The 25,289-nt window shown below is 37.7% G+C and overlaps 1 protein-coding gene across 1 annotated transcript; it reads right to left on the bottom strand.

Moving 5' to 3' along the window:
- Positions 1 to 14: 14 nt before the first annotated feature.
- On the bottom strand, positions 15 to 11,984 carry LOC117393450 (anthrax toxin receptor 2-like). The gene is made up of 17 exons (XM_033991564.2): positions 11,709 to 11,984; positions 11,262 to 11,333; positions 10,024 to 10,095; positions 9,820 to 9,901; positions 9,351 to 9,455; positions 8,859 to 8,927; positions 6,021 to 6,101; positions 5,890 to 5,950; positions 4,385 to 4,480; positions 3,298 to 3,367; positions 2,155 to 2,233; positions 1,647 to 1,742; positions 1,495 to 1,548; positions 1,097 to 1,192; positions 827 to 1,000; positions 373 to 453; positions 15 to 126 (listed from the first exon to the last, which is right to left on the bottom strand). The coding sequence occupies exons 1-17, from the start codon at positions 11,831 to 11,833 to the stop codon at positions 88 to 90; spliced, it is 1,452 nt and encodes a 483-aa protein (XP_033847455.1). The 5' UTR covers positions 11,834 to 11,984; the 3' UTR covers positions 15 to 87.
- Positions 11,985 to 25,289: the final 13,305 nt, after the last annotated feature.

Below are 25,289 nucleotides of genomic sequence, written 5' to 3'. Positions count from 1 at the left end.
AGGAAAATATGTATAATATTAAAAACATTTATTTACAAACAGTGAAAAAGGCACAAGGCACACAAAAAGAAAGTCATTACTTCTACATCAGTGACTCTGAACTCTGGTAAAGTTCATGCAGCGACCCTGAAAGCACACCAAACAAAAACAATTCATAATTATGCTAAAAATTCATAATTCTTTACAATTTCTACAAGATTGGTGAGCAATCTAGAAAAAGATTATGATACATAACATAACTTGAGCATTAAAAAGCTGGTATTATCAAATGAGCAGCAGTAATATAAAACCAGATCTTGTCCAGACATAAAAGGAAGTACAATTATAATTATAGACTTAAGTCTATAATGATGTTGATGGGAGAAGAATTACCTTGTCCTGTGGTGTTGGCCTCATAATTGCAACTCTGTCATATTGCCGTCTCAGCAGTGCGACCAATGCATCAAAACGACTCTAGAAACAGAAAAGGTCTTTTTTTATAACAGCTGTGAAAACCCATCTCCTATCGTCATAGATTATTAATATACATGCAAGAAGTCTGTGGCAGAATGGCCTTTCTTGATAAGAAACTGTATATAAGATTTTTATTTTAAATTTCATTAACTTGACCTATTTGTGTCCCAGATATGAGGTAGACTATTTATTTGTGGTATAATTTGTTGTTTTAGTTCTCAAGACAATTATCCAATTAGAAAGCAGAGTGAGCCTCACAAATTTCTCATTTGGGTTGCCAGTTTCAATGGTGAAATTCAGTTAGTTTAAACCTAAAAGGACTTTATCTGATCTGAATCCTGTCTACCTAAACCCCAGCACCCACAACACATACCTTGATTGGGGTGTACCATTTGGACTGTGGAGGGGGAGTATACACAGGAGGGGGTCTTGGTGGAGGTCTTGGAATGATGGGATCTTCTACATCTTCTGGCATGGTCACTACAGCATTTTTAGCCTTCTCCAGCCGTGAGCCTTCTTCTGTGGAGCCCTTCTGACCCCAGCGCACCTGAATGCCACAAATGCAACCATTATGTAGTTTACAATTCCGTGCATTATCCATCTATTTATTAATGTAATCCTATTTTTGTTTTTTTAGCTGTACCTCCATTCTTTTGATCCCACCTGGACCTCTGCCTCCATAGTATGAAGCATCTACTGTTGGCCACTTGTGTTTAGGAAGTAGATCTTCTTCTGGCTCCTAAAAAACACAGATAAATTACATACCAATACTGCACTTTACTAGCACGATAAAATATAACACGAGGCAGCTTGTATATCAAAGCATTGTCCCTATATCTTGCAATGGTAAAAATGAACTGCCTTGATAAAACCACAATCACCCACTAAAACTTGACATGCTTCTTTACTGCCCCCTTGTGGTGAGGTTAACAATTGTGATTATTGTATGAATTAGAGACACACTTTTTCAGATCCATCAATTTCTTATAAGTCAACACACAACCCTGAATAGTCAAAAAAGATTAAAAAAGCCCGACTCACAATAATAGGTGGAGGAGGGGGAGGAGGTCGAGCTGGTGGTGGGTCTCTGATCACCTGTGATATCGTAATAATATTTTTTTTAAAAGTAGCATACATTTTCTTTAAATAAACTTACAGTAAAAATAGAAATAGGAGTGGTAACATAAACTGACCACAGTGCAGCAGAGAGGCCAGAACCACCAGAAGAGAACCAGAGCCAGTAAGAGCAGCAGAGCCAGCAGCAGCCACAGCACCCACATCCCATCTGACTGTGGACAGCCGATGTGAGAATATATAATTTTTTTTTTGTATTTAACTTAATAAAACAAGTAAGTTAATAAGTAAGCTGAGGGCAATGAGGGAAAAATAATGAGAACAAAAACAATAACAGTCGGTCCAGAGAATAATGTCTACAGGTGCTCTGCAGGAATGTGGCCAAAGGGTAGACCAAAAACAGGCTGCGATTGACTTGCCAATTTTACCAAAACTTGTGCAGCAGTCTAGTAGAGATTGGCAAATCCTTCGCAATCTGCTTTTAAATAGTTTACAAATGTATTTCAACCTGAAGGTGTGGAATGTTTAAATCGAAGTGAAATGTGGTGTTACACTTAAATGTACCAGTGTAAATGAAACAAATGCAGAAAGACATATTAATGTTTGTGTTAAATTTTTGACACTTACACATGTTGTAGCATAGATGATAATAGGACTAGAAATGTAGGACTGTCCGTTGTTCAGGCTAACTAGCACCTCTATAGATCTGAAAATAAAGAACAAATAAATCACTGACATATATATAATATTAAGAGTTTCAACAAAATAAGCATTTTTTGTGTTATCTGCCAGTATCTTTAGAGAGCCATAAGTGACCTGTGTGTGAAATGTGTTGAAATGTGATGAGGTGAGAGCAGATAGGCAAGTGGGGGAGGCTGAGTGATAGATCTACTCTGGCTCCCACTGAAAATGCCACACAAGATATTTTGGTCCAACTTTATCCAACACTGAGGCTCCAAAATAAACTGTCTACAAATGATGGACTCAGTTCTGTCAGCACGCAACACATGTGCAGCATTGTGATGCATGTGTCTTTTTTAAGTGTCAGAGAAAATGCCACTATGAATTAATGTACATTGAATTTTACACTAGATTCTAATTTTGATTCCCTTAAATAAATAAATACTTTCATTCACGATAATTAAAAACAATAGTAATTAGACACATTCCATTCCATGTTGGTCAAATAAAAGATTTACACTATGCAGAGTTGCTCAAATACTTCTCTTTGACTAAACAATTCAGGTATTTAGTCTCTTTCCTGATTTGATCACTCAATGGTAATTTTGTTTTTTTTTCTAGAATGAACATACCAAAATCATACTGCATTAGTACTGGGAAAACCATCCAATTTTATAACGTAGTAGATTAAATGTAGTAAATCCTTTGTGCAAAATGTTCATTATTTGGCAGTATGCTGTGTACAGCAAAGAGAGATGTAGAATTTCTCTTTTAATTTTGAAATTGTAAAAATAAAACACCATTATGTTATAAAAAATAATGTGCATTTCAGAAGTCTCTACCCAGTGTAAATATATACATACTTGTGGCCAGCGTTTATTATGTTGGTGACAGAAATATGACAAATATGAAAAATAATGACTGCAGTTATGCTTATATAACAGTTTAATTGCATCTTGTATTTATAGTAACGGCTAACTCCAGTGTAATTGGGTTAAGGCTCTGCAGATGCCCAGTCCAGCTCTGTGTTTATTGGCCATGTGTTGAGGTATAATGTGACTTTGTGCAGAGGTGTCTATGAAGTCTTACTGTCCGGCTTCATGGAGAACAGGAGCAGGACACAGTAGATAGCCATCTCGTATTACAGTGGGCTTCTGGTCTGAAACAAGGACTACCATGTAGTAAATCGAATGCCGTTTCAGAAATATGAAATTAATCAAGGAAAAGAAATGCATCAAAAAGATGCAAGATGTAAGTAGGGCTGCACAATTTGAAGAAAACATCTAATTGCGATATTTCTGACATCGCATCGCGATTGGGATTAGATATACAATTTATGTTTTAATAATACGATTCTGTTCAAAGTTCACATTATTATTTATTTTATTTATTTATTTGTATAGCACATATTAAACATGTCCAGAAGAACTGACAAATAGATTGAAACATGAACTGACAAAATGATACACAAATCACATTTATGAAAATACAAACCTAAACTAAAATAGTGATGTCAATTCATTTACAATTAATCTTGCAGCTCTGATTGTAAGTATGCTGTATATTGTCAAAGTCACAGATTTATAAGGTATAGCAATGGTGAATATTAAAAATCAAAGTATAATTAAGTAGTACATAAGTACTACAACAACTACTACTACAACTAGTACAGTCAGTTATAAAATAGTTAACGATGTTTATTTTTATCCCAAAACTTTGGATTGCAAAAGATTGAACATGGAATCTATTGCTTTTACCTATTTAAAGAAACATAGTAGTTTATGTTCAAGTAGTAGAGTTGAAAAGAGTTGAAAGCAAGGGAAATGTATGGTCATATGTTGTGAGTTGAAATAGCTCCTCCCATTGATCTGTTTATAGACTAATGACACTGAGACAAGTATAATGTCTTCTCTGTTCCATTCAGTAGTCAATAAAAGACTTCTCTTGTCTGTCCCAGGGCACCAGCTCCTCTACTGTTTCTCCCTGTAATGCCTTAAAGATGTGCCTATTTCAAAGTGCACTGAAAGGGCGTGTGGAGAAATCTTTACTGGCAGCTTTGATAAGGATGGGGGAGGGGTACTTGTAATTGCATTTCTGTCTATAAAGGTCATATGCTGTCTGCTGATGAACAGTAATAAAGATGAATGTGTGAAGTATAATGGGCCCAGGCACTCACCATAAGTGTTGTGGTCCACAGTGAGAGTGCACACTACATTGTCTGTCCTCTTGGAGCCACTGAAGCCACTCCCACTTAGCACAATGTTAAAAGACTCTGGAATAAAACAGACAGAATATTTTTATGCATTTTTCTGTCGTTTGTCAAATTATTTGCAACTTGCAACTTTTTTACAACAGGATTCACCAACAATTTGTCTCTGAGGAGATGTTACTGCTTTTTCTAAAATCTTTCACAGTATTACATTAAAGTTATCTACATCCATGGAGACAAGCAGGGGACCCCCAGTAAGTCAAATTAAAGTTCAGATATATGGAGAGGTGACACCCTCTTAGAATATATGTTTTAAGGTATAAAAACAATTTAGGAAAAAAAACTGCATAGATCACTTTAATATTAGTTTGCTGTACTGCGAAACCTTCTTGGCAAATAAATAATATCTCCATAGGACAAGCATATGATGGACCCTAAACCTGAAAAGTTACACCCATGGACGATTCAGGCTATTTCACACATCAAGTCTGACAGTCTGACTACAAGATTACAAGATAATACTCTGTATCTTTTTGATGAGGTAACATCAAATACAGTGAGTGAAAAAGGTAATATTAGCGGAATGTAGAACCTGAAAGAAACTCATATTTATTTTAGGGTGTGAACTGTATCAAAAGTTGTATTACTTCAAGGCAAACTAATATGTTTCATGGTCATGGTTGTGCTGCACTATTAAAAAAATTAAAATAAATTTACACAGCTGCCTCATCAAACAGAAACATTTAAAACTTTGCAAGTCTTTATTGTGTATTTTTTTCCCCTCTTTAAATCTTTGATTACATTATTTTTACCAATATTATTACCATACCAATGATGGACACACAGCAATAGACTTTTTCAGCTGAATTTATTAACAGCAAATGCAACTGAGTCTATATAACAGGTAATTATTTCAAATCTGGTATATTTAGATTTGGCCTCTAACCTTTTAAAGAACCTTAGTGAACTACTCATACGTTTTATAGTATAGGAAATGCAATGCAACACAATGCAAATGAATGATACATTTTACCCAAAAAGTTGCATAGTGCTTCCCACATAAGCTCCACTTTTCTAGTGGAAGGTACACCACCCAATTACCTCCATTGAGATTTTGCTGTGTCTGGAATTTTTAACTACACCAAGAGACAAGTAGGTGACACCCACAGGTCAAGTTACAGTTTGGATCTGTGGAGTAGTGATGTTTTTCAAGGCATTTTTTTGCAATTGAATAAATGTAAGGCAGATACATTTAATGCCATTCTGTGTAACATTGTGCAACAGCAACGATATTTATATAGAGACAAGCAGGTGAGAAATCCCACCAACAGTTTCCCATGTGCAACTTTAAGAAAAAGGAATTAAGTTTAAATTGGATACCTGAATTATTAAAAAAAAACAACAGATAAGTGAATACTATTCCGTCAACAGTACTAGATCTATTAGATATTCTAAAGTGGGTTGTCACTCACCATTCACACATACACTTGATGGCTCGATATTGAACACATCTGTGCATGTTTGCTTGAGGATCTAGATTAAAAAAAATGTGATTCAAATGCATGTGGGTGTTTTACAATAGTTCAACAATAACTATACTCACCTTATTAACTACATCTTTAAGAGCGTGGAACCCGGACAGTACTGGGAACACTTGATCTGTGTTATCTGCTATTTCTGCAAGCTGTTAAGACACATAAATACAGCCACTTTTGACATTGTTTTATAGTATAGCGCATATAGGCTTTATAGTTGGGTGGAGTTGCCATACAATTCATGGGAGGTCTCCAGCCTACACATGTTTATTTAGGAAGGAGAAGAAACATGAAAGTTGTGGGTCTATAATGGAGCTCTGAAGAGCGCTTCTAATGACAGCTGCACAGGAAGCTAACTCTGGCATTATTTCATTAACGTAATAGCTCTTTCCCCAAAGCACTTCAGAGCAGCGTGGACTAAAACTAGCAGTGAGAAGTGAATAGATGACTTGTGAACCTTAACTGTTATATATTGTGCAAATGTATTGAAATATTTGGCTTTTATATAGAAATTTAGGAATAGAGGATAGATAATTAGATAACTAATGGAAAACACTGAATAGGCCTGTGCAAAACATCTTTGTGTTAATCTAACTCTGTTGTTTTCAAATTTAAATCTATCGATATCTATGTGCATGTAAGAGGCACAGAATCTAGTTGAACAATTTCTGATTTAACAACAGAAAGAAGCATAGATAGACAAAACCATTTTTCAAATAAACAAATATTTTAAATAAGTGAAGATTTTCTTAAATGAACATCAAACAGCATGACCAAGTGGGATATGACTTGCCAGATTGGATTGGACCCCTATAGTTCATGAATCACTTTTTCCAATATCCATGTAACATATTTTTAAATTAACTCCACATGTCTACATTTTGATGGCTATTCACGATATAGGGATTACTGGTAACAAAGTTGTCCATTCAGAGCATGACAGTAGACAGACCTTCCAGATGTGGTCTGGAAATATTTTTTTACGGGCATAAATACAATATGGATAGACTGATATATCGATTGGCCGATATTAGCACTTTTTAGTGTATCGGCTATCAGCCTTAAATCTCCGGCACAGGCAGATAGTTTGTTTTGGCCGACCTGCTGCCTTAAGAATACACATACAATTTTATTTTAAAGCCCACACTGGTCAATCTCTAAAATACACAAACCCAATTCCAATGAAGTTGGGATGCTGTGTAAAACTTAAAAAAAAAAAAAAATTAAAAATACAATGCAAATCCTTTTCAACCTATATCAAACCTATATAAACTACAAAGACATGATATGTAATGTCCAAACTGATAAACTTTAATGTTTTTATGGAAATATTCACTCATTTTCAATTTGATGCCTGCAACACGTTCCAGTAAAGCTGGGACAGGGGCAACAAAAGAATGGGAAGGTTGAGGAATGCTTAAAATACACCTGTTTGGAACATTCCACAGATGAACAGGTTAATTGGAAACAGATGAGTGTCATGATTGGGTATAAAAGGAGCATCCCCGAAGGCCTCAGTCATTCACAAGCAAGGATGGGGCGAGGTTCACCACTTTGTGAACAACTGCCTGAGCAAATAGTCCAACAGTCTAAGAACAGCATTTCTCAATGGACAATTGCAAGGAATTTAGGGATTTCATCATCTAAGGTCCATAATATCATCAAAAGATTCAGAGAATCTGGATAAATCTCTGCACGTAAGTGGCAAGGCTGAAAACCAACACCGAATGCCCGTGACCTTCAATCCCGGCAGTACTGTATTAAAAACAGAATGAACCATCCGGATTGTTATCAGCACAATTAGCACAAAGTTCCAAAGCCAGCATCTGTGATGGTCTGGGGGTGTGTTAGTGCCCATGGAGAACTTGCACATCTGTGAAGGCACCATTAATGCTGAAAGGTACATACAGGTTTTGGAGCAACTAATGCTGCCATCCAAGCAACGTCTTTTCATGGATGTCCCTGCTTATTTCAGCAAGACAATGCCAAGCCACATTCTGCACGTTACAACAGCGTGGCTTCATAGTAAAAGAGTGTGGGTACTAGACTGGCCTGCCTGTAGTCCAGACCCGTCTCCCTTTGAAAATGTGTGGTACATTATGAAGCGCAAAATACAACAACGGAGACCCCGGACTACTGAGCAACTGAAGCTGTCCATTCAGCAAGAATGGGAAAGGATTCCTCCTGCAAAGCTTCAACAATTAGTGTCCTCAGTTCCCAAATACTTATTGATTGTTGTTAAAAGGAAAGGTGATGTAACACAGTGGTAAACATGCCCCCGTCCCAACTTTATTGGAACGTGCTGCAGACATTAAATTGAAAATGAATGAATATTTCCATAAAAACAATTACGTTTATCAGTTTCAACATTAAATACCATGTCTTTGTAGTTTATTCAGTTCAATATAGGTTGAAAATGATTTGCAAATCATTGTATTCTGTATTTTTTTTTTACGTTCTACACAACTTCCCAAAGTCACTGGAATTGGGGTTGTTTATACAATTTCAGTTCAAGTCACAATGACAGTTCTCTTTTATCGCTTGGTTTAACAATTGAATAAGTTGGGGTACATTAACTTGATCAAACCACTTTTTTCATCAATTTAGGATTTTCAAGGTCTGTTACTGTTTCAGTAAATACAAAACATGCATGAAAACAATTGTCTTCACAGGAAGGAAGTATTGTATCACTCATGAATAAAAGAGTAGTATTTTGCCTTTAGCTGATTTCTGTTGAAACGCTCGATAAGGAACAATAGCCTATTGAATTGGTAACTACATGCAAGCTGACTGATATGTCGAAAGACAAATATTATCCCAATGTTTGGACACAGAGCAGTATCAGTGGACTAGTGAAAGAGGTTATTTTCACAGAGGTATAGGCAGGGGGAGGGAGAGAGTGTTACCTGTTTGTGGTCAAAGTCCATCACACCTACACAGTACACTCTGGCACCATACCCTCTGGCTTTGTCAGCCTGTGGAGAAACATATGAGGTCATGACCTACATTTTATGGGTTATGTTTATGTGGTTTACATCTATAGGGGCACTTTCCCCAATGTTTTAATATGTGTTATTACAAACATGTAACATGTGCTCATGTATATAAGGTGCTCTTTGTTATGCATATGTAGGTCAAGGTTTGTTTATATTCATGGTGTCAGTCATTTCAGTTGTTGGCAACTATACAAATTTGTCATTTGTCAGTTTTAAAACATTCACCAAACATTTATTTGGTTGCCCAAATAAAACTCAAAACATCAACAGAGCTGATATTATTAGATTTTGTTAAATAAAGGTTTGAATTAAAAAAAATTTCATAATGCAAACCTTCATGTTATACAATAAAAAGAGTACCGGTACATCAAATATAGTATAGTATATAATAGTTCTTGATACCTCTTGTACGCTGAGTTCAAAGGGGTACACTTCCAGTTTCCCATCTGTCAGGACAATAATAATTGTGGATGATGGGGTACTTTGCTTTTTCATTTGATCTGACACCTGAGATCCAAACAGAAACACACAAAGATGAAACAATGTTCTGAATTGCTCATTGATCTAAACTGCAAACAAACAAAAACATATGTTGTGTGATTCTTAGCCACACAGAGTTCCCTTTAGCATCTTGGTGACTTGCCGATAAGAGTGCACACCAGATGAATGGACTGAATTCTGGGTTAGTTCCTGTTTCCTGTTTGACTGCACTGCTATCCAAAATGTCATTAATAAATCTCAAAATAGCCACACTAACATTACAGCATATTCTGATTTTAAAAATATAACTTATAGGGACTTTTTCATTACATTATTAGATGCTAAACAGATGGCAATTCCACACTTCTCTTAAACAGCCTTAAAGACTTACTGCTATGAGTCCTTCGTGCATGTAAGTTTCTCCTGCTGGTTTGATTTGGCTCAACATCTTCAAACCATTGTCTATCTCAGTCCTGCCGACAAAACACAAACAAAGATCATCTGATAAGCCCTGGATATCTTGGACAGAGAGAGGAAGGAAGACTGCAGAGAAGGGAAGCAAATCTCAAAGACAGTAGAATAATAGCATATGTACCTATCTCCGGTCAGTGGGAGTATGACAGCAGCTCTGGCCGAGAAGACTATGTACGACACTCTCATCCTGGGACTGTAAGACACAAGGAATTTTATAACAGAATAAATGCTTACATTTTAATTTGTTTATTATACTAAAGGAGAAAAAATCTGAACAATTTTGGTACTATTATGGTAATAGTAAAAAGAAAAAGTCGAAAGATTGTGGCATCTAAAAAAATGCCACTACTGGTAGTAAGACTAGTACTGTAGTATTATTATAGTACAATTGAATAAATTCAAGTTTTTTTGTGTGTTTAAATGTTTTCTGCAACTACGTTTGCTTCTGTCAGAATTACATTGAAGTAACAAGATTAATGTTGTAATATTTGGTAGGTAACATATTCTTACATAAACAATACATTTGCAGTAGTTTATGAAGATATGTTTTTTCTATATTAACAAAACCATAACATGACATATACAGTTTACAAGACTTTCACGGTTCAGATACAGAGGTGAAGTCAACTATAACCACTCAGACCATAATATCACGTAATAGCACGTTATGTATGAAGACATCCAGTGATAATTAATAGTTACAACCATGGCAATATTTATACCTTACATCTGGCTTTTTAAACAGTGGACAGACCTCATTGTACACTCCTCCCAGCTGTTTCCTGCTTCTGTTCTTCAGTAGATGGAATACAGAAGCATCAGCGCATTTGGTGGGCTCTCCTCCCACATCTGGTCATGATGTTGTGCCTCATATTTAGAAACCCACTATTAAACCTAAAGATATCAAATGCAACTGTGTGCCACCCAAAGGAGACCGGAAGAGCAGTTGGCAGCTCGAAATAGACATGTCCTACTTTCTGCTACACCACAGTTTGGAATTTCAAGCTCTTTGTCCAATTTGATACACATTTGTGGCGTAATTTAGTATCCTTGTGAGTGCTCAACTAAAAGGTTACAGTGTAATGTGACATTAATTTAATTTTTTTAGTTTTTACACGATAGACTTACTCTTACTGCATTTTCAAATTACCACCAATCCTACATTCCTACATTTGTCTTTTTTAGTTCTGCTGCTGTACTAGGCCTACTACTGCTACTATGATTATAGCGATTATGAATTGCATTGTTATAACTTCTAATGTAAATATTATTACTATACTACACAAAAAACACCTTAGGTAAATTACATAAATGAAACTTTCGTGATTATAAGTACTGTATCTCGTACTGCTTACTGACCTGACAAATCTGCTGGTGAGCTGCTCCACAAAGCCATAGATCTCCTCCCAATTTCTAGCCACACTGCCTGATCTGGAGGAATAAGAGTATAGACAAAACATTATCATAATATTTTTGACTTTAATATTCTTACTTTCAAATGTGTCTCATACACTGAAATAATAATGGCCTATAAATGTTCAGTGCAATGCTGACACAAACCTTGTTTTTCTAATTAGATAGTGAAAGGATCAACTGCTATATGCTAACTATAATACACTAGAAACATGCTCCCTACACACAAGCCCTGTTAAAATTCTGGAGCAGCACTATGTAAACTAAACAGAGCCATACATGGACAGGACTGAGGACAGTGGTCCCGCAGGAAAGCCTACCAAACTTAACCAATCACAAAGTTATGGTATAAATAGCACAAAAAACAATCCACTCAACAGGGCAAGGGCTTACCTATCCAACACAAAATAAATATCAAACGCTCCATCACAAGAAGCTTCGTCACCATCCTGAACTGAAGGGGTCACCAAAACTGTGATAAGAAGTAGTATCTGGCAGCATAGACGAGGTTGCTCCATAATCCATGTGTTTCATAGCAGCAGAAGTGTGTGTTAAAAGCCTATGGAGCTCCACAGAGGAGAGCCAAGCATCCTCTCACATGTTGGAACCCTGTCTTGCACTTGGCCGTGAGCACGTTCACGTGTAGACAGACTGAAGTGCACTGGGCAGGGTACACAGCAGCTGCGTACTGCTCAAGTGTGAGTGAAGTCATGTGACAGCAGGGAGGGGGCTTCCTCCACCCTTTCACAATAAACTGCATAGAAATCAAGAAAAAATATGATCACCAGAAATTCCATATCTACTTTTGAGTGCTGTAATTATGTGAAATAAATAAATATAGCGACACAGTGGCTGAATAGCTAACACTCCAGTCTCATAGCAAGGTCTCTAGTACAATTGCTTTCTATGTGGAATTTGGTTGGTCTCCCCATGTCTGGGTGGGTTTCCCCTGGGAACTCCAGTTTTCCCATCAACCTAAATGATACATAATAATATAAGGGCATTATCTCCTACTAGCTACTCTTACCCAAACCTAGTTCAGCTTCTTGAGATGGTTCCCCAGGGTTTGCACTGAGCAGTAGGTGTTCAAACATTTGCCATGGGGACCCTCCTCCTGGTATTTGTTATGTCCTTTATGCTGTGCATATGACTGACAGGTTTTTATTCTGCACTCTTCTCTTTTAATGTTGATTTTATGATGATTATTTGTGATTATTTATGTTTGATTTGTGTGATTTTAATGTCTTTCTTATTCTGTAAAGCACTTTGAATTACCTTGTGTACGAATTGTGCTATACAAATAAACTTGCCTTGCCTTGCCTTGCCTATGCCTGGATCCTTCTCTTGGACATTAGCCTGTTCAACTAAAGCGCAATTTGAAGTCTGATAAGTAAAACTGGACAATATGTCTTTTATTTTGAAGTTCTTAGAATCTGTATTCCTGTGTTGAAATTTATTCTCAAAGCTGTTGTGTTGATGACAATTTTTCTGGTGGGATGGGCACCAGGGTCACAGATCAGGGGACCATGAGGTAACAGAGACACACAACATTTGGTCAGACTAAGCTGTCAGTCAATGGCACTAATTATTAGAACAGTCTTCCTCTGACCATAAGAGAATGTCCTTCCACTTTCAAACTGCACCTTAAACTGTGGATGAAGTAAAACCAAGTCTGTGAAAACTTTTAATTCTGGCCTTTTACTGTTCTGTGTTATGTCTTTTTTGTAAGATTTGTCATTGTATTCTGTGTCACTTGCCTAGGGACAACAGATGGAAATTAGCATCTTTGTTACAATCTGGCATATTTACACTGTAATTACAGATGTTAATATGTACAGTCCCTTTTAAATAAATAAATAAATAAAAATAAATAAATATCTTCTAACATTGTGTCATGGTGAGGCCTTACCGTTTTTTGTTGTCATTACAAGCAAGCTCTGGAAGTTGCATGCACTGTGGATGAAGAACAGATGAAAGTCAAACATTACGCTATTGTCATGTTATGATGATTTGTCTCTATGCCTGATAGTGTTTTTCTAAAATGGAAACTCCCAAAACTAGTTTATGTTAGGGATTGTTACAAGGTGGAATCACTCACATACTCACATTACAGCCCTAGTTTTAACCCAGTTTGTGTCAAACTGTAGACTTGGTGTGGTCCTGTTCTAGTGCTAGTTTAGTCCTGGCATGGTAGAAATTTTGTTCCAGGTTTAGTTCCAGTTTGGTGACATGTTAAGAGTACAATAGGGAGATTTCATGCCATAATTACTAGCCAGGGGTGCTGTTTTATTTTATTACTTAAACAATTACATCATTGCAACATTTAGTTCAAAATGAAGCGATAATGGAAAACTTATGTCTACAAATGAATAAAGACACCCCCTGGATACTTCTCAATCTCTGCAGCAGATTATGTTTCATGACTTTCTGGGTGTAGTCAGGGGTTCAGCCTGAGATCATGGGGTGATTTTTGTGCTTACAATCAAGCTGAGCATTCACAATTCCTTGCTATAAAATCATTCAGTCATATAACCAAATAAATGTAAATGTCATTAAAAAAGAGGTCACAGAAAAGCCAGTGGGACATTAGACATCTGCACTAACTTTAAACAAGAATAGAATTCCACCATCAGACTCGAGGCGTGTCTCTGTACTAGTTTATTAACTCTAAAGCCCAAAAAAAAAAGTCAATAAAGAAGCTGAGTTAATGAATTGTGGTTATGGGACTGGGACTACAGATGTTGTAATGATAACTATTCAGTGACAAAATGAGTTTCACATTATTAAGAGATGGACAGATTTTTGTTTTCTCTATTTATAGACTTTTGTTTTCACAAAAAATACCCATTGCCCACAATTCAAGTCAACTCTCAGAAGGAGATAAGCAACACAGAACACCCAACAGTAGCCTACAACACAGAGAAACCTAAAAATGATTTCAGCATGGGTTATTGCCAAAATGTGGTCCCTGTCAGGCCAGCTTTTGGCTACAACACCTTCTTTGAGAGTAGTTCATAGGCCCTATGATGCAGTGGAGCAATTGTGTTATAATTTAAGTACAGAGTGAGAATGAGTGAGAAGGGCAGTATTTAGGCTACTGTCAGATCATTTTACAGAACAGCTAAGATGAATATGGTTCAACTGTAGATGTAGATGTTTTGTTGTAATATATTTAAAAAAATCTAAATTTTAGAGCAAACTAAACAAATGCACATAGACACCTGCCCATACTGTCTAGCTCATCGGTGTCAGAAATTAAAAAGATTTATGTCAATTGCCACAAATCCAACTATACACACTGCATATATAATGCACAACATTCAAATTATCCGCCATTTTGCTCTTGTCCTCAAGAGAAACCAGACCAGAGCCAACAAACTCTCAAGGGGGAACATTGAGGAGAGTTTAAAATCTGAGTCCCAAGAGGCCACGAGGTTGAGAGAGGACCTAAATTTTAAGATTGCATATTTTTGTGCTGTTCTTTGTTTCTTGTTTGCAGGTAACATCTGCCAGGACTGGGCTGCAGACTGTAGCTTCAGGTTCATCATAACATGTACATTCAAGATTGGCCCTAATTTCTCAACATATTTAAAATATGTTCATATTCATATTTAAAATCGCTTATAAAGTCAAGGATATTTTAGCTAAAATTATGTATTGGTTTTTTTCCCAGCTCCTGGCAAGAACCAACTTGGAAGAAAAAACAAACTACAGTAAAAAGTCTCATGAATGACTTTTTAATCAAATTGCTTTGACACATTTTTATAATTTCCGATTTTAAAAAGGTGAAATTGAATTGTATTTGATTAAAAAAATAAAAATTACATGCACACATTCTGAAACCCATGCATAGTACTTTTAAAGCAGCTGGCACTATGCAAAATTTTCAAAATTGGTTGCCCAAATCTGGCGTGTGCAAATTCGATTATCAAGATATCAACAGAACTGATTTAATGAAAGTACATTAAGCAAGAATTTGAGCTTTTTAGTCTCCAACCAGGTTCACTATTAGCGAGTGAAATATGATGTTTTAAAAACAGCAATATATAAAGCAGTGGTTCTTAACCTTGTTGGAGGTACTGAACCCCACCGGTTCCATATGCACATTCACCGAACCCTTCTTTATTGAAAAATAAAATATATATATTTTTCAAATTCAAGACATATGTGTGTTTTACTGGTGCACAAAATGAACTGTGCATTAACATCACTGTGTTCAAAGAATAAAACCAATACAATGCATGAACTCACAACAAATTACATACATACCTTTTAACAAAGACATGACCTTTTTTAATACTACCACACTGAAATTATTTAAATTTTGTATTGTATTATGTATTCCAATAATGAACTTACTGTATTTATGCTTTTTATTATTTTTAACATTTTAACACACACCCATCATCTAATTTCCATCAGGCTACAATAATGAATATTTACTGCAAATCAGTGTGACTTTTGTTGCCTTTGAGAGACCAGGTCAGAAATGCACGGCTTCACCTTGGCCACTCTCATGTCATTTTCACAGCAAAGTCTGTTCCTTTTCTTCGTTTTTATGCCGTTCAAAGTGACAGTATTCAATGACCAATACACACTGAGAGGAATCTGTATCTGCACACCCAGCTGCTCTATTACTGCAGATTGGCATTAGCTAATGCTAATGATTACACATAATACACATTTGACCCACAATTAAGTCAATAGCAGAATAAACCACGCTTACCGATCAGGAACAGCATCCAGTCCATCAAATCATAAGGTCCTCTGTTCCTCAGTCCATCATGAGATCTTCACTCGGTTCCACGAACCGCTCCGGGTCCGAGATGCCTCTAGTTTAACTTGTACAAACATCCACAGTGTCCTCGGTCGCGTACTTCCTTTGTTTTGTCCGTTTCGTCATGTTTAAAACGCAAAACTGCTGCAAAACAGTGCGTAAAACGCAATTACGCGCGTGTAATTTTACGCGCAGATCTTTACCCGAGGGCGGGCCGTCGGAACATTAAGGGGTTAAACAGCACTAAGAATCTTCAGCGAGTTTTCACTCCACATCGGCCACATCGGCTAAAACACTGATAGCGGGACATGAGGAGCCTGTCAATGGCGTTGATAAGCTGCGCAAATACGAACGTGAATCACATAATTGGCTGGAGCAGCTCGTCACCGGTCACACTCACTGACTCACACTGAAAAATAGCGCAGAATGAATTGTTGTGTGTTTATTTTATTTTCAACTCCGGTTTGATTTTTTTGTGCGCAGCACAGATTTTCTGTGCGCGGAGACCGTGTCAGCAGTGCGCAACTGCGCACGCGCGCAGCTTAGAGGGAGCAGTGTTCGATAGGCACAGCAAAGGTGCATTAGTCGAATTAGGACACGGCCAGAGTCTGGAGACGCTCGCAGTCCGCGAATCATATGAGTCTGGTGCGTGTCTTGACCTCCGCCGAACCCCTAGGGTTCGATCGAACCCAGGTTAAGAAGCACTGATAATAGAATGTAGTGGTGTATGTGCATACACGCTGATGGAGCCATTATGAGTTTATGATAATTCCAATACTTTTAACTGCTGACTGCAGCAAAAACTAACATTTGGACAGTAGAGAGGTTTTTGGCCCATACTGGTCTAGCTCATTGGATTTGGAAAGATTGATGTCTGTGGCTCTTCCCATGAAAGCATCAACAGGTAACACGCACATCTTACCACCCATTCCATGGTTGCCAATGGCTACACAACATTCAAACAATAACAACATAATGTTGTTGTTATGGACAACATTCGAATTATCCGCCATTTCGCTCTTGTCCTTGAGAGAGAAGCCACGCACTCGTTCTCCGCAGACTAAGCTAACGGCTAATAGCAGCTAAACTAGCTCCACCGCAGCCTCACGCAGCTTTGTTTTTGTTCCTACAGCAGTTGAACTTCATCAGCCTTCAAGTTCAGCAGCACTTGAACGCCACCAGCCTTCACATTCAACTGCAGCATGGTAAAGCAAATTTGTCTTTTTAATAAGCATTTGCGTTGATTATTAGTATAAATAACAACGTTAGCTATAAGGCTACTTTCAGTATTTACTACTTCTACTTGGCATCAGTAACATTGAGAAAGTAGCATTAACTAGCTAACACACTGAAAATAGAAATAGAAATGGAAAATATAAATGTATACTTCTATAGGTTCTATAGGCTCCATGGTTAAATATTAAAAGGCCAAACTTTGAACAGGGTTTAATATAGTTTAGCAACATGTTCACATTTAAATATATTGTTCTATATGGCCGTATTTGGCCAAAACACAGATTTTGTACTAAAGTTACTTTAAGTACTATATTTGTACAAAAAGAATGAATCCTCAATGTATATGTATGTTTTTAATAAATATAAGGATTTGCTTTGTAAATATATCATTAGAAGGCAAAATCTCCGAAGGTACAGTTGCGAGTTTCTTCTACTAAACCTGCTCAGTAATTGGTGAACTTACAACAACCCAGAGTATTTTATTTAATGTTGCTTACTGAAAATAAGTGTTATGTTTTACTGAATTTTATTGAATTTGGAGTGGATCAACACAAAGTGGCCAAATGGCTCACATTTATGCTTGTTGAACAAAAATGTTTGATTTGAGTATTGATTGTAGTAACATTAATCAACTTTATAAACTACAATACATTTACAACACTAACCAAATAAAACATAGGCAATGCACACAGATATTAAAATAAGCATCCTGTTGCACTACATTTGTTTTTTGAAAACTAACCCCGATTGCCCATGTCTTTGAAAACTTGGAGATGCGCTATATTATTTGTTTGATTGCTGTGTGTCCACCTTCCAGCCGCAAACTCCTGTAGTGAGGTTTTGAAAGAAGACCTTAATTAGTTTGTCATTTAGATACTGTCTTTTAGCATACATTTAATGTTGATTATCTTCTGTCCAACAGGGCGGCAGGAAGAGGAAGAGGTCTCCGGCGCCTGCCCCTCGGACCACTCGTGCCCGCCGCGGTGATTCTTCAGCAAGGGGCAGCTCTCGACCCTCCTCTTCTGCTCCGGTAGGCCTGGTCACATTTGCCCTTTGCTCTTTTTATAATGTCGTTATAAAGACATTAATATTCACCTGTGTGTTCTGATGTTCCAGCTCCAGAGACCGGACAGCCCAGGGCCCTCCACCAGTGGGATGCCCGCAGCTCCTCAGCAGGTAAACCTCACACACTTAACTCAACTAAAATCTGTCTCTTGGTGGTTTAGATTGTTTGTGGGAACTTTAACATGTTTTTATCCCTTTTCCATTTTTACCTCTTTTAAACCAAACTTAAACTTTTGCAGGCTGCCAGCAGCAGAAGCCCTCTGCCTCGGCAGACTGGCCGTTCTGCTCGTGTGCAGGTGAGTTTGACCTGCCTTAAATATTCAGTGACACTTAACTGCATGAAATATCAAATGGCTCATGCTCTTTTTCTTGATTCCCAGCCTGTTGAGAGCCGCAGCCCTGGGCTCTCCCCCTCCGGCTCCTCCCCCTCGGACTCCTCTGTGCCCCCTGACCCTGGTGCTCAGGTAAGTCTAATGTTTCTCTGAATGAGACATTGTGCCCTTGTTGCATTGTGTTTGACATATGTCTGTATGTTGTTTGAGCAGCCTGGAGTTCTGCAGCTGTTCCCTCTCTGGGTCCATGTGTGGGACGAGTCCCTGTTCCTTGAGGTATACAGAATCCTATACGAGAATACTGTTGGTCACAGGTAAAACGGACACAATACTCTAAAGTGACTGTGCTCTCTTTCAGCTCTTGGGGACTCTGCTTCCCAACCTGCACCTCATGGACCAGGAGGTTTGGATCTACGTCTCTGGCTCAGACTCCGTGCTGGTGACTACCCCCTGGACGCCTGCCTCCACTATCCGTGAGGTTGAGGAGACCCTGGAGTCCCGGGACTTCAGCCCCTGGCCCCACGGCAACGAACTGTGAGTCCCTGTGCTGAGGGGTTTAACCATTTACTTGTTGTTTTATAGTGACAGGTACAGGTAGGTATTGTCACAAGTTCTCATGTGAGTAGTACTGTCTTTTTACTTGATAATGCCATTTTGAGTTTAAGGTTTGTAACACAGCAGGAAGAGAACATTCTTGAATTGTGCAACACTCAGTGTGATGGTCCAAATACCTGTTTCTGGTACACTGGATCCAATGACCTTTTGGGACTACACTGGGTCCTGTCTCATGGATTGGTGAAGCTCTAGGATGTATTTATTGACAACATAGAGATGTCACAACCCTGCCTCTTTCCTCCTCTGTGCCTCAGGTATAAGCAAGTCCCACAGGAAAAAAAAACAACAGTTTAACTATTCACCATATATGCCTCCTACAGTGATTTAATTTGATCCTTAATTGTTTAATGCAGTATACAAGTGGACTGTACTCCTACCTGCTGGAGATGCCCTTGAATGAAGATGAAGATCCTGGATGGATCCTAACTGTTGTCATCATCATGCAAATGCTGGAACTGTCAGATGTCTGGTAAGTTTAGTGACTGTGCCCAAAAATGTCCTTTTGGTTTAGTAGCTTTTAAAAAAATAATCAAAGCTACATTTTCTTTTACATTTATGCAGTAATGTGTAATTGAATAGATGCTGTTTTAAGATGAGGAATATTCATCGTGTTTTCTCAGTATTAACATATAATTCGGTTGTTGATATATATCAACCAATATAGATAACAGATGTGTCTTGCTGACCACGTCTAGGAAGAACAGTTGTTAAGTCGCATCACACCACCCGAAGACTGTCTGAAGTTACTATGAAAACGTGTCAAAGTAATACATCACCACGTTATCTGTATTGTCTAATGTAGGGTAACGATTTATACTGTTTTTCTTTTTTTCCTTTAACAGATAATGTTCTGGGGTGAAGAGCAGAAATGAATACAACTATGACCATTTACAAGTTACTGTAAGTTGTTACAATATTATTATTTACAATATTATATGTTATAGCAATATTTCAAATCAAGTTGATGCAAGTGGGGCACTATGCGATTTCTGATGAACTCTAAAATGGTTACCCTCCCATAAATTTTATCTATTCTAGCTAGGCATGAAAACATAAAATATAACTATTGTTTACATCTATTTGGATCATATTGTTGATGGTGCGTTTTAAAAGCAATTCTCGGTATCACCAGCAGAGGATGCCTGGTAATTTCACTAACAGTAGCTGTAGCCTGGGCAGAAGTAGTACCGTCTGAATGAACGCAGAGTATGCATCAACTGAGTTTTGTTATTCTCTTTTCCAGATATTCATCATGATGGCAGAGGATGTGTTCGACTTTTAAAGGTTCCAGCCAGTTGGATGAGAAGCAACAACCAGACCCTCCTCCAAAAACATGGAGAAGGGTCTGATTGTTGTGGAGTGGCAGATAGACAGGAAGAATCTCTATGCGTCACTCCACCATTTCACCTTCTCCATTCAGAACCTGACTAGAGCCAACAAACACTCCAGAGGGAACACTGAGGAGAGTTTACAGTACCATGGCAGCCCGCGGAGTACTCATGTCCACCACAGGACAGACCCACAACGGTTCTTTTAAGAGCCACGAAGTGAACTATAAAGAGCTTAACATTTTAGAATCTATGGTTATGATTCATTATGTTTATTTACTTAGGAAATAGTATACTACCTAAATTTTAAGACTGTATATTTTTGTGCTGTTCGTTGTTTCTTGTTTGCAGGTAACGTCTGTCAGGACTGGGCTGCTGACTGTAGCTTCAGGTTCATCATGAAATGTACATTCAAGACTGGCCCTAACTACCAGGTTACACAGGGAAATTATTAAAAATACAGATTAATTTAACTCATGTCTATGCTTTTTTGATGTTTTATGTATGGTCTTGAATTGGTAAATTAAGTAAGCTTTTAGATATGTAAATATGGTATTCATTGTATTAACAATTGATATTACCCCTTACAAACTACACAGTAGTAGAAAAATGGTGTATGATGTATGAAGTAGTAAACGTTTCATAATAAAATTTACACATTTTATTTTTCAACAGCATCAAAATTTTGTAACAACAAATATTAACAAAAAAAGGTAATTTTATGAAGTATTTACCAATATTTAGAAAAGACCTTGCCTGGAGGAGGGGTGTGGAAAGTGAGGGAACATATGAAGTAGAGGAGAAAGGAGGGTCTGTTTTCCCCCCTGCAGCCTACACAGTAGGCTCCAAAGGTTCCAAATTTAAAGGAAATTGTGTTTTTATATAATAATTAGTGAATGGTAAATTTTACAAAATCCTTGAGGGGGCGCCTTTTGCAGGAGAGGAAGCAGAGACAACAAAAAGTGCTCATCCTCAGACTGAGCGTGAGGAGGAGGAGGTCGGTTCTGGAGTGCCACCAGCAGCTCCCTCTTGAAGCTGGAGGGTGACAACACCAGGGACCTCTTCTTCACTCTCCTCTTCGGTGGGTCTACAAAACAGAAAGTGTTATGAGAATGACAAATTAAACACAAGTTAATGGATATAAGTTGAAAAAAAAAACAATACATATGTGCACTTAATGGAAAATTGAAGACTGAAGTTGCACATTCAAATTCACAACAATCTCATACAGTGTTATGAAAGCCTGACTACAACTTAATGCCTTTAAACACCTGTGGGTGCAGCAGAAGAGCCAGCCTGCCCTGAAGAAGCAGCAGCAGGCAGATCTAGGAGGTGGGAGTCCCCCTGCTGGTTATTCTCAACATATTTAAAATATGTTCATATTCATATTTAAAATCGCTTATAAAAGTCAAGGATATTTTGGCTAAAATTATGTATTGTTTTTTTCCCCAGCTCCTGGCAAGAACCAACTTGGAAGAAAAAACAAACTACAGTAAAAAGTCTCATGAATGACTTTTTAATCAAATTGCTTTGACACATTTTTATAATTTCCGATTTTAAAAGGTGAAATTGAATTGTATTTGATTAAAAAAATAAAAATTACATGCACACATTCTGAAACCCATGCATAGTACTTTTAAAGCAGCTGGCACTATGCAAAATTTTCAAAATTGGTTGCCCAAATCTGGCGTGTGCAAATTCAATTATCAAGATATCAACAGAACTGATTTAATGAAAGTACATTAAGCAAGAATTTGAGCTTTTTAGTCTCCAACCAGGTTCACTATTAGCGAGTGAAATATGATGTTTTAAAAAAAGCAATATATTTAAGGTAATACAATGTTCTGCAGCCCTCAAAATTTTCTTTTTCAATGAGTGAAAATGGTAGGAGCTGGCTGGTGAGCCGTGCCCGCCCTCTCGATCATCTGTGAGCATGTCTGTAAAAACAAAACTGAAGAAATGGACATGGCTCGGAAGTATGTTTTATTTTCTAACACATTTCTGACGTTTTCACAAATAATCCAAGTTGAATGCAAAATTGACAATCACGTGGTTAACATAAGATAATGTTTACACAAAATGTTTACCCATGAAAATCTTTTCTATTTAAGCTGTGTTCTTCTCTCATACAGAAAACACTCCAGATGGTGTCATGTGGGAATACAGGAAGTGCTCCTCAATGTTTTTAAACTCTATGCACCTTCATTAGAATTATTTGGATAATTTCAGCCCTAGAATTACCAGTCTCTCCTGAACTAAAATTAAAAGGTAAATGTTATCATGAACTACTGCTTCATGACATCACAAGGTGGAACAGAGCATTTTGAGCTTTGGAGGTGTAATAAGGTCAGGATTACTTGGACATGTGTGAATGAAACAAAACATAATTCCAGGTATGTTTTTAAGGAGGTAACAGCATTCTAACATGTCTTAAAGTTCATAAGAGTCAATTTTGTGTAGTATAGGACCTTTAAACCAATGGGCTAAACACTGACCAAGACATTTCAACAGGAAAGAGTAGTGCTCTGTTTTTATAAGCAGTCAAATGACAATAATTTTACAATCATTAATATTATTACAATCTACTTAGTGGTCTAGTGGTAAGCGCTTACTGACCAAATGTTTTTTTGGGGGGTCTTGGCACAATCTTTTTTGTATTGACGGGCAGCTGAGAGCCAGTTCTAAAAATAAGCTCATCTGTGTGTCTAGTGCACACTGGGGTCCGCACTAACATGTGTGAAAACACCCTCACACTCCTGTATGTTTACAGTTTCTGTTTGTTGTCTAGGTCTACTGAACTACACGAAGTGTGACTTGTGCCTGAGTCATATTTAGCATAATCATTCAGGCCCCTAATGGCTCCTCTCACACCTATTAGCAAACTGGCTTTCACCATGGTTTTCCTTGTTTGATTTAGGTCTGAGGATGGAGTTATAAATAGGAGATAAATGATGTCTACGGCCCCCTGTTCAAAGATGGATTGTCTTTCCAAACAAAAATTGCCTCTTTGCTTCTGAAGGATTACACAGACATTCAAGCAAAAGTAAATAACTTTTGGTACAAGCTATTAAAGATCGACTGGGGGAAAAGTGGTAGTTTTGTATTAGTGACCAAAACATAAATCTGTCAACAACATTTTACAGTTATGTACTGCTATCATCTTCATCCATCTTCTCCAGAGTCCAGCAGACTGTCCATGGTCCTGACCCCCCTCCCCTCTGTGCTGTCCAGTGCCCAACAGATCACAGCATATAAGAGCATACACAGGCTGTTAAATGTTTCTAATAGAGACATGACTACTACAAAGCATAAAATATTCATAACTTGTGCATTGACTAAAAGTATCAAGAAAACACCGTGTAGAATAGTGATTTTACAGTTTAAAGTCTTGATAGATAATGGCTATGTCATTTTTATTAGGACCAAAAATGTAATTAAGTGCACTAAATGCTAACATTTACCCAAATTACTCAACCATTTCTATTTTTCACAGCAAATGCAGCTTTCCATGTGCAAAACAATGGTCTGTCATAGTTTATAGCCCACTCACCACGTCAAGGTGCAGGCCATGAGTGGGAGCACAAGACCCGACAAGGACAAGGCAGACTCTGACGGGACCATGGGTATGAGGCAAACACATGGCATCAACTGGTAATTATAAAACATATAAATCATAAAAAAATAAAAATAAATAAAAACTCTAACATTTAGTTTTACATAGAATTTTATTTTGTTGCAACAATTGTGTGGGTATAAAACTATTTATACAGCAAAGACAGACATTTTGACAGCTGTTATAGCTGTCACTGTGAAATATGCTCATCCCCCATCCTTATCATTTCCTATAAATTGTTCTTGATCTTGGGAGAGCTCTCTCTCCCCTGGTGTCTTTTTCCACAGTGTGTGTCACATTGTTCTCCCGAAAGGTACTGCCTTTACATTTTAAATTATTAACAAAATGGGCATTGTTATTTTGTCTGTCAGTCAACCTTACACCATTATGTATTAGCAAAAGACGAAGTTTAAGTCTGTCAACTGGACAGTTGACAGATTTAAACTTCGTCTTTTGCCCTGGACAACTGATTATGTATTGTTTCCAGCATTTATTTGTTTGACTGGGACAATGCATGTTAATGAGCAGACATGACTCAACATGACTGTAAACACACCAGATTATAGCCAAAGGCTAATTTCCATCTGTTGTCCCAGGGGCTGGGGTCACAAAAGGATTTCATGATGATGTTTGAGACATGAGCCCTACGGCCAGGTTCATCATTGGAAGGTATACTCCATGCACTTACAAATATTTACATAAATATTTTATGATTGTAAGGTATAATCACTTTGTTTTAGAGCCCACAGTATGGATCATGGATGACGGTGTCCTCAGAGGACGTGACTGGGCAGCATAGTCAAATGGGACAAACCTGGGGTTGTCCATCCTTATACAGTAGTCCGGCGAGAGAGGCCTGCTTTGGAGCGGCGTGCGCCCCTGTTTCCACCAGGCTCTCCAAGGGAACTCTGTCCTGGTCGTCCTGCTCATCTGCTGTGGCAGTAATGACCTCAGGAGGACAGAACGTGGAGCTGGTCACAGAGATGAAGTGGGACCTGCTGGACCTCC

The sequence above is a fragment of the Periophthalmus magnuspinnatus genome, unplaced genomic scaffold, assembly GCF_009829125.3.
Source record: "Periophthalmus magnuspinnatus isolate fPerMag1 unplaced genomic scaffold, fPerMag1.2.pri scaffold_133_arrow_ctg1, whole genome shotgun sequence".
Taxonomy (NCBI): domain Eukaryota; kingdom Metazoa; phylum Chordata; class Actinopteri; order Gobiiformes; family Gobiidae; genus Periophthalmus; species Periophthalmus magnuspinnatus.
This window is presented reverse-complemented; position numbering and strand designations above follow the sequence as displayed.

Bases quoted from the DNA above. Each gene is read 5' to 3' on its own strand.
- LOC117393450 (XM_033991564.2), bottom strand. From the start codon at position 11,833: ATGGAGCAACCTCGTCTATGCTGCCAGATACTACTTCTTATCACAGTT. The intron at 5,951-6,020 runs GTGAGTATAGTT...TTTTTAATCTAG, and splicing joins TTAAAGATGTAGTTAATAAG to ATCCTCAAGCAAACATGCAC. The intron at 1,743-2,154 runs GTAAGTGTCAAA...GGCTGTCCACAG, and splicing joins TCATCTATGCTACAACATGT to TCAGATGGGATGTGGGTGCT.